Here is a 10,691-nt window from a genome sequence, read left to right as displayed (position 1 = left end):
ACGCCTGCGGAAGCCGGACAGTGCGCATGCTCAGTTATTTCTACCGTCGCGGCGTACTTTATTTTTTTTTTTGCCAAATCTCTTATCACAAACGTATGTCCATCCAGTAGTAACAGCAATACTGCAGATGGTTATTATTACACTTGGAGAGGTGCATGCTATCCACCTGAGCTCTTCCCCAAGCGCTGTTCTAGCCCTCCAGGTAAGTTCCAGGTTCGGAGGGGGGAGGGTATGACAAAGATCCTGAGAACAGCTCATCTTAGTCGAGCAAGTGTATAGCTTTATGTCTGAGAGGTGTTAGGGGGGGGGGGGTAACCCATAGGAGATATGGTCCTGAAGGAGTGACCTTCTGCTGTGGTTGGTGACACATGATGGAAGAGAGGATGGTGGTCGTCATGGTGGTCAGGAGTGTCTAGAGCTTACTAGACGTCGGTTCCAAGTACAGATATGGAGACCGGCAATCACTATAGAGATACATTTGTCATTGAGCCGAAACGTGTCTACGTCAACTGAGGGAGAACTATTAATGAAATTCCCTATAAACTTTCCAAGGGCCCCAAATCTTCAGGAATGTCGCGGGAAGGAGTTTCCCAGTGGGCTAGTTCCTCGAAGCGGTAGATCTGGTCGACCTTTTCAATCCAGGCTGATGTAGTAGGGGCAGAGCTGCTGCTCCTCCATGGGCATGGGATGAGTGGGCGGGCTGCTGTAATGAGCATGGTGGAGAGGTTATGTTTGGATGGAGTGATGGTCTTGTTTGGGCACCATGATAATGTCAATTTGGGGCCCGATGTGATGTTTGTGGAGCATATTTTGTTTCTGCCCAGAAGGCTTTTATGGTCTGGCAGTGCCACCAAATATGAGAGATGGAGCCCACTTCCAGCCCGCACCTCCAACAAAGATCAGAGATGTCCGAGTTGGTCCTCACGAAACATAAGATTAGTTAGGAGAAGCCACACACCAGAGGGCTCTGTCATATTGGAATGAATATAGGGCTGCAGTAGATTCAGAGGTAGGTTAGGGTGAGGGAACCTAAGCTCCTGTGTCTTTTATATATCTTTGACCGCTCAGCCATCACGAGGACGAGTCATTATGTGAGTGATGCCTGATCCCCCACAGTGTTAGGCCTCATGCACACAACCGTTGTTTTGGTCCGCATCTGAGCCGCAGTATTTCCGGCTTGGATGCGGACCCATTCACTTCAATGAGGCCGCAAAAGATGCTGTCCGCATCCTTTGTTCCGTTCTGCGGTCCGCAAAATAAATATAACCTGTCCTATTCTTGTCCATTTTGCGGACAAGATTAGGCAGTTATATTAATGGCTGTCCGCGCCGTTCCGCAAATTGCGGAGCGCACACGGATGCCATCCGTGTTTTGCGGATCGGCAGTTTGCTGACCGCAAAACGCACAACGGTCGTGTGCATGAGGCCTTAGTCTCTCCCTGTTGGTTAGGAGATGTCTCTCCAACTGCGTGCAAAGGTTCGGTGGACGCAGGGAGAGTAAGGTTAAGTTGAGTAGTTCTTTGAAAGAAAAAATATATTTTCTGTTCCGTCGATGAAGCATATGACCACATATCTGACTATCTTTAACCCTTTTTATCGATAGGTGGAGATCGTCATCCTGCAGACATGAAGATCCTCTTGGTGTTTGACTTTGACCACACCATTGTGAACGATAACAGTGACACGTGGATTATCCAGTGTGCTCCAGATAAAAAGCTCCCAAACATCTTACAGAACTCTTACGAGAAAGGGAAATGGACGGAGTACATGGGTAGGGTTTTCACCTACCTAGGAGAACAGGGAATCCGCGAGGATGACATGAAGAGAATCATGATCGCTATACCCTATACACCGGGGATGACGGAGCTCCTTCATTTCATTGGCCAAAACAAAGAGCGTTTTGATTGCATAATCATCTCGGATTCCAATACAATCTTCATTGACTGGATTCTCACCCACGCCAGCGTGAACAATGTCTTTGATCAGGTCTTCACAAACCCTGCAACCTTCGACCGCTTTGGGAACCTCACGGTGCAGAATTTCCACGTCCACCATTGTGCGAGCTGCCCAAAGAACTTGTGCAAGAGAAAAGTACTGGAAGAGTTTGTGGCCAAGCAGACGTCAAACAGAGTCCGCTACTCGAAAATAGTTTACATTGGTGATGGAAGCAATGACCTCTGCCCTGTAACATTCCTGAAGAAAGGTGATATCGCCATGCCCAGGGAGGGCTACACCTTACAGAAGAAAATTGCCAAGGAGATCGAGCTCATTGATTCTTCTATAAGTGTGTGGTCATCTGGGAGCGAGATATTGTCTCACCTGAAGCACTTGGTGGAAGAATAAGCTTCTGCCGTGACATCATAAATGGACTCTAAAGCGGCACAGATATAGTCTGCAATTAACATGATGAACTTTTGGTGGCGGTGTATCCTGCAATTTGTCCAGTACAGTCGGTATATCTACCCAAAGTGTTATTAAATGTCTCCTAATGATCGTTTACGCAATAGTTGGGTATATTGGTGACGTACAGTGATTCTTTGTCAGGGTTTTCTCTGCAGTTGTTCTCATCATGGTTCCTCAAGCCAAACGGCTCATGGATATTCATGTTTCCTAACTTTGTTCCTCAAGTGACCCCCCTGTTTTCAGGATATCCCTAGTACTGCACAGGTGATCTCCTCTCCTCATGACTCATTGGCTAATATTTCTGGACTGGAGTTGAGAAATGCTGTCATGGGACATAGGTCTGACCTATCCTGAAGAAGACGTCAGCATTTTTCTATTTCTCTCATATGTCTTGTGTAGAAGATGGAGCAAATTCTGAGATTAACATTTTTGTATCGGTACAGAAGACATAAAACATGATATTTTGGCAGATGATGACCTCTCCTCTTGTTTGATTGTGTATTGCTTTCCCTCCCTCCCCCCATTACATCATTGTCATGGCCTATGGTGTGCGCTGTGACACTGTTGCTACACTTGCGGTTGCCCGCGGCAACATGTTGCTGTTAGAGCATGCGGTGGCAGTGTCTCGGCCTTCTGCGTGATTGCCGGGATATGTTTGCCACGCAAGCTGTTGCCGGTGGTAACATGTGCATTGGTATGCTTGTGTGTGCACTTCCCCTTTAAGTGGCTTCCTCCCCTTGTCTGGTGTTGGAAGGGTTAACTCCCTTCCTAGTGTTTTAACACTGGGTTTATGTGGGTGTGGCTGCTTGGGCTATTTAGCCTCTGCTGAATGCCTGAAGCTGGGGGGTTCTCCAGCCATGGTGTATGCTGGAGCTATCCTCCTGGTCTTCATATTCCATCTGTCCAGTGAGGGCCACCCTTGTGGTCATATATGTTTGATGTTCTTATGGGGTCTCACGTTTATTGCAGCTATGGGTATCCTGTGTGGTGTGTGCTGTGTCCTTTTAATGTTGGTGTGGACACCAGCCTTGTGCACGGGTTCCAGTCCGTGTGTCTGTGGCAGGTAAGTGTGTTACTGGTCTCGCTTACCTGCCATCTCCTTATAGCTGTATGTGTCCCCTCTCCTTGCAGCCTGGCCTCAGATAGAGACTCCTGTTCCTCCATTACTGGGATGAACAGGTCGTCTCTTCCCGGCTCCTAAGTGAGGGATTACCAGGGCGACTTAGGGTTTTTAGGTATCCTGAGTATGAGTTGTCCTACCATCGGGGTCCGCTCATACGGTGAGGAGTCAGGGAGAGGATTAGGGACGTGGTAGGAGGCGACCTGCTCCCTTATTACTCCTTTTGGCCAGGATGATCCCCTTACCCTCTGACACCGCACGGTGGGGCCCCTCCCATGACAGGTGAGAAGATCAGGGAGATTGGTGGCTACCTGACAGTCTCTGTTCTCACCTTGCAGTTTGTGGTTTAGTGATGACCACAACCCTTGTTGGGTGTTGCCTGTGGACGGCGCAGTAAGTGAAGGACGCTCGCCGGCTGTCGGCTTCACCCACTGCGCCAAATACTGAATGGGACGACGCAGGCGCGAGATTTACACAGGGGACAGGGCCTACATGCGGAGATTAACGGTGCATGGCCCTGTCAATCAAGTGTAGCAGGGCGAGGCCAGAGGTGGGAAAACGGCACCTCTAGGAGCAGGATCAACATCCTCCTCCTCCTTCGTTCCCCCCCCCCTTCCTCCCCAGAGGCTCAGTTGCATATTAGAAAAGTATTTTTTTTTTCTCAATAGCGGCAGCACGCAGTGAGATGGCACTAATCTAGTTATGTTCAGCTGACATTAGTACATCACTAATGTCAGCCAGGTTAATACCCATTTTCCTGCTGACAGAAACCCTTTAAGGGAACCTGTCACCGTTAAAATGCAAAAGTGCAATCTCCAGACAGTATATTATAGAGCAGGAGGAGCTGAGTTGATAGATATATAGCTTTTTGGGGGAAAGACTTAGTATAAATTGTAACTTATTCCTTTCAATCTCAGCTCATTCTATGCTTAGGAGTCATGTGGGCGGTCTTTATAGCTCAGTCACCGCCCACATGACTCCTAAGCACAGAATGAGCAGAGATATAAATTAATTGGAAATTTTACTACATCTTTTCTCAAAACTATATATCAGTCTGCTCAGCTCCTCCTGCTCTATAGCATGCTGCCTGCAGATTATACAGTATTTTCATGGTGACCGGTTTCCTTTAACTGTCTGCCCTTTATTATTAAAGCTCAGCTAAGCTGTAAGGGGGTTGTCAAGCTCGTTGACTGTAAGCTGCAGAATTGCGAATGCAGCTCTGGACTGTCACCTCCTGACATGCAATGTATCTATTAAAGTTTACTCAGTTACATGTGCAGATTGGAGGTATGTATGAACTGTACAGTGGTCAAAGGTTGGAATACTTTGTAAGGCTACTTTCACACCAGCGTTTTTACTGGATCCGGCAGGGTTCAGCAAAAACGCTTCCGTTACTGATAATACAACCATCTGTTATGAACGGATCCGGTTGTATTATCTTTAACATGTCAAGACGGATCCGTCATGAACACCACTGAAAGTCAATGGAGGACGGATCCGTTTTCGATTGTGGCAGAAAAAAAACGGATCCGTCCCCATCAACTTGCAGGATGGAAAGCGAACCGCAGCATGCATTTTGGAGCATTCCGCATTTATTTTATTTTCATGTAATTTTGCTGATACCTGGTTGCTCTTCTTTTTAGGGATTAAAGGAGGCTAAAGTTAAACATACATAAGATTGCAAGATGTGCAACTTGTTCAAAGAAGCTTCCTGAAAATCATAAAAAAAGGCTTTGCCAGTCTTGCATTAGTGAACTTTTAAAGGGCTTCTGTCACCCCCAAAACCTTTTTTTTTTTTTTTAGCTTGTTAAAATCCTTTTATAACAACTATTCCCTACTCTGGGCTCTTACCTTTGTCTGTGGCTTCTTTTCCTTAAAAAAAAACGATCTTTTAAAATATGCAAATCACTTCACTACCAGCAAGTAGGGCGTCTACTTGCTGGTAGCCGCCGCAAAAAACCACCCCCTCCTCCTGTTGATTGACAGGGCCAGCGAGCGCTCTCCTCCTCCGGCTGGCCCTGTCATCATTTCAAATCCCGCGCCTGTCTTCATTCGGCGCAGTCGCTCTGAGAGAAGGAGGCTCGCCTCCTCAGCACTCCCTCAGAGCGCCTGCGCCGATGACGTCACCGAAAGAGAAGACTGGGCCAGCCGGAGGAGGAGGGCGCTCGCTGGCCCTGTCAATCAACAGGAGGAGGGGGTGTTTTTTTGCGGCGGCTACCAGCAGGTAAACGCCCTACTTGCTGGTAGTGAAGTGATTTGCATATTTTAAAAGATAGTTTTTTAAGGAAAAGAAGCCACAGCCAAAAGGTAAGAGCCCTATGTAGGGAATAGTCGTTGTTAAAATCCTTTTATAAGCTAAAAAAAAAAAAAAGGGGTTTTGGGGGTGACAGAAGCCCTTTAAAAGGAGGAGTAACCATCTATCCTTAGTGAAATGAGATCTATGATTCAAAATGAAATTAAGTCCTCCCTGGTCTACCTTGTGCCAGTCCCCCCCATACACCTCCGGCCAAAATATCTGTTCCACCCTCCTCTGAAGCAGAGGACATGGACGAGGGGGCCTCCACCTCTAGACTCAATATTGATGCGGATGTTCTGTCAGAGGGAGAAATAATTGAAGATGGAAAAAAATATTTGTAAAATATAAGAAAAAGAACTGGATCGCACATCCTCAATACTATGCTTTTATCTACTGCTTCTCAGCATAATTAACCTCGCTTTTCAGCGCAATTTATCGTATACCTACCCCTATGCTGCATGCTGTACATGAGGCATTAGTATACAATTTGATCAAAAAGCATAGGCCCACTCACCGCAACAAGGTTGCCTCTTTGAATGGGACCCTATTCCAAATTTGGTGCAGCACTGCATGCCGACCACCGATGCAGCAGCACCGCCCCAGCAGTCAAACAGCGCCCCCGCTGTCTGGCAAAGCCATCCTCGTACTGGTCCCCACCATGTGAACAGGTGTGGAACTCCCCTTATGACATACTCTCAGGAACTCCAACTGAGAGGTAGGAATTTATACCCTTATGCAGACTCCTGCTAATAAAAAAATAAAAATAAATTACTTTTCATCTGAAGATATGGAGGAATTATTAGGGGCTGTTAGAGCCACCATGTGTATCGAGGATATCCAGAAGCCCCGGTCAGTTCAGGACGTAATGTTTGGGGGATTACGTGTAAAAAAAAAAGTCTCATGTATTCCCGGCAGGGTGGATAAAAAAATCAATGATTTAAAAAAAAAATAATTGATTTTTTTTATTTAAATCGGATTTTTTTGATTTAAATCGGATTTTTTGATTACCATCCAAAGGTTATTTCATTATGAAATAAAGATTACTTTTTTAATTATATAGAATAAGGCTGTATATGTTTAATTTTTTGTTAAATTCCATTAATCCATTCACAATGTCATGCTCTTCCAGAGGTTTTTGTAAGATTACTGGGTAGTTTCTCTGCCTACAAGATATCATCACAGATGCTTGGTTTAATTTTGGAGTTCTCAAAACTGAATTTATAACATGAAAAGAGTTGGAAAAAAAAAAAAGATCTTAATCCTAACTTCTACAAACCTATAAATACAGAATCAACCCCTTCAGTGCTAAGTTTAAAGTTCAGTGAATAGAATATAAACAATATTTTTCTGATTGTTTGGAGTGGAATAGATCTGCACAAGAAGAAAGTGAAACTAATATATATATATATATATATATATATATATATATATATATTTTCTTTAGCCAAATTAGTTAACAAACATGGATGTTTAAAGGGACACTGACAGGCCTTGTGAGCATAATTAGCTCTTTATATGCCCCCCTAGGTCTTATAATAAGTTTCCAATTCATATAAGCATTATCCCTGTGCGCATTGTAAAACGTTAAAAATAATCTTTATAATCACCTGTCCTTTCTGCCCAAGGGGCGTTCTTTGTACCGCATTTGTGCCCAGCCGCGTCCCAACTGCCGGATCCTTAGACACGCCCATCTCATTAGTATTCACTTGGCGCAATGTGATCCCAGCGAGCGAGGGTGCCGGGCGCATGCGCAGGATCTCCGAATGTCGGGGACAGGAAAATACCGCTAGGGAAGTGAATACTAATGAGATGGGCGTGTCTAAGGATCCGGCAGTTGGGACGCGGCTGGGCACAAATGCGGCACAAAGAACGCCCCTTGGGCAGAAAGGACAGATGATTATAAAGATTATTTTTAACGTTTTACAATGCGCACAGGGATAATACTTATATGAATTGGAAACTTATTATAAGACCTAGGGGGGCATATAAAGAGCTAATTATGCTCAGAAGGCCTGTCAGTGTCCCTTTAAGCAAATAACATGCTGTAATGTTATTGTTTCAGTTGAATAAATCCTATTTAAATTGTTATTATTAAGGTAATGATTATTTTTCTCCTTCCTAAGTACAACAGAAAAATTGTCCAAATATGAATCTTTATGTAAAAAAACTATGATTTAAATCAAGCCTTACTGACTGACTAGTGATTTAAATCGGTTTGATTTAAATCAAATCCACCCTGATTCCCGGTCAATGAAAACATCAGGGACATGATAATGGATGAATAGACAGATCCTGAAAGAAGGTTGGGTGTCTCCAGAGAATTAAAAAATGGATTATTTGACCAGTCTGAAACCAAGATCTTTAACGAGACCCCAAAAATCGATGTTGAGGTTGCAAAAGTGGTTAAAAAAACTTCCCTACCCTTCGAGGATTCCTCACAGTTACAGGATCCCATGGAAAGAAAGGCAGATGCACTTCTGAAGAAAAGCTGGAAGGCCTTTATGTTCAGGGTGAAAACAAACATAGCGGCAACCTCCGTGGCCAGGTCCATGTATATTTGGCTCAATGAGTTTAGAAGACCACATAAAAAAATAAAACGCCAAGAGAGGAAATTTTTAATTCCATTCCCCTCCTTATGTCAGCAACAGCATTTCTAGCGGACGCTTCTGCCGAATCTGTCAGATTCTCTGCAAAAGATGGGGCCCTGTCAAATTCAGCCAGAACAGCTCTATGGATGAAATCCTGGGGAGGTGACAGGGCATCCAAGGCAAAATTGTGCTCCATCGCCTTCTCAGGAGAGTACATATTGTCCCAGTTCTAGATGCTATCCTAGAGAAGGCATCTGATAAGAAAAAAGGTTTTCCTGAGGAGAATAAAAGGAAGCCTTTTCGTCCCTTTAGTTCACAGCCTAAGCCTCACAGAGGTGAGGGCAAAACAGGACGTTGGAGTTACCAAGAAGGAGGCAGGGGCAGAGGGTTTCTCCTCAATCCCCATAACAAACTGACTACAAAGTTGGAGGAAGGTTGAAGAAATTTCTGATCCAGTGGGAATCAGTCACCCAAAATCCCTGGGCCTTAGATATCATCAGCGATGGTTACAAGATAGAATTTTCCTCAAATCCTCCAAAAAGATACCAAACGATAGCAATCAAAACGTGCTATCAAAAATATGCAAGGAGTGGTAGAGCTAAAACAATTAAGAGTAGTGATAGAAGTACCCAAATTAGAAAACAGAGGGGGCTTTTACTCACGATAATTCCTAGTCCAAAAACCAGACGGTTCTTCCCGTGCTATTAAAAATCTAAAAGGGCTAAACAAGTCAATAACTTACAGAAGATTCAAGATGGAGTCAATATCATCTATCATTCCACTAATCAAGGAAGGAGCATATATGACATCCATCAACCTAAAAGATGCCTACTACCATGTCCCTATCCACACAAATATCTGAGATTTGCACTAAAAAGGCAAAAAGGGCATAATCCATAATTTTCAATTCGTTGCTCTCCCATTCGGGATTTCGTCAGCCCCAAGGGTGTTCACAAAACTGGTAGTAGAGATGATAGCCCTGCTCAGACTGGAAGGGCTACTAGTTTTTTCCTACTTAGACGACTTCCTTATAGTCGGGAATTCAAAACCAGAAACATCCAGACAAACCAAATTTGTGTTACGGAAACTTTCAGAGCTAGGCTGGATAACAAACATAAAAAAGTCCTGCATGGTACCATCATCAAAAAGGAAGTTTTTAGGGGTAATACTAGATTTAAAATCCCAGTCGTCATCCCTCCCACAGGAAAAGATGGAATCTTTCAGGGAGAGAATAAAAAACTTCCAAGCTCAAAAAGAGTGCTCCATCAGAAAAGCTATGGGCATCCTGGGACTGATTATGTCCTGCATTCCAGCAGTAGCATGGTGTCAGTCCCACACCAGAGTAACAATCATGGATCCTGAGAAAATAGAACAGAAAACGGTTATCTCTGGACAAAAGGTTAAGAATCCCTTACCACGTAAAGTTAGATCTGAACTGGTGGAAGGAAAGGGCAAATCTACTAAAAGGTGTAACCTGGTGGACAACGCCACAGATACAGATAATGACCGATGCAAGCGGCTACGAATGGGGGGGCAAAAGTAGCCTCCAAAAAGGGGAAGGTGGTCAGAAGAAGTAGGGAAAAAGATCCTCAAACTACAGAGAGTTACGAGCGGTCTGGGAGACCCTAAAGGTATCTCGGGTCATGTTACGAGGAAAACATTTAAAGATATTCTCAGACAATACCACAACTGTTGCATATCTAAAGCATCAAGAAGGCACAAGGTCATCAAGTTTAATACTACTAGCAGAAAAAAAAAAAAATTCTTGGGCAGAAAAGAACATCCTCTCAATTACAGCAGTCCATCTCAAGGGTTTGGAAAATGTAGAAGCAGATTATCTAAGCAGAAGAACACTGGACCCAGGGGAATGGTCTTTAAACCAAGAAATCTTCCAACAGATCTCCAAAAAATGGGGCTCACCGCAGATAGACCTGTTCACCTCTCAGACAAATGCAAAAGTAGGATGCTTTTGCTCCCTAAATCCCAGGGAAAACCCGTGGGCAGTAGACACCTTTTCAATAAAATGGTCATAGGACCTGGCATATGCTTTGCCACCATGGACCCCAATTCCTCAGGTCCTGCAAAAAATTCTAAGGGATCCGGTAACCATGATATTAATAGTTCCCTATTGGCCAAAGAGACTGGTTCGCCATCCTGAAGAAACTAGCCCTAGAGGAACCGTTTGAAATACCGCTGCTGGGGAACCCATTTTGTCTCCGGGCCCAATTGTTCATCAGAATCCCAGTTTTGTCAAGCTGTCAGGCTGGATCATGAGAGCGAGATCT

At 44.4% G+C, this 10,691-nt stretch overlaps 1 protein-coding gene across 1 annotated transcript; it reads left to right on the top strand.

Moving 5' to 3' along the window:
* Positions 1 to 4: 4 nt before the first annotated feature.
* Positions 5 to 2,874, top strand: PHOSPHO2 (phosphatase, orphan 2). The gene is made up of 2 exons (XM_040440475.1): positions 5 to 202; positions 1,603 to 2,874. Exon 2 carries the CDS (start codon positions 1,626 to 1,628, stop codon positions 2,340 to 2,342), a length of 717 nt encoding a protein of 238 aa, XP_040296409.1. The 5' UTR covers positions 5 to 202; positions 1,603 to 1,625; the 3' UTR covers positions 2,343 to 2,874.
* The last annotated feature ends 7,817 nt before the right edge of the window (positions 2,875 to 10,691 follow it).

Source organism: Bufo bufo, chromosome 7, assembly GCF_905171765.1.
Source record: "Bufo bufo chromosome 7, aBufBuf1.1, whole genome shotgun sequence".
Classification (NCBI taxonomy): Eukaryota; Metazoa; Chordata; class Amphibia; order Anura; family Bufonidae; genus Bufo; species Bufo bufo.
The sequence above is the reverse complement of the archived record's forward strand: the minus strand, read 5'-3'. Positions and strand labels throughout refer to the sequence as shown.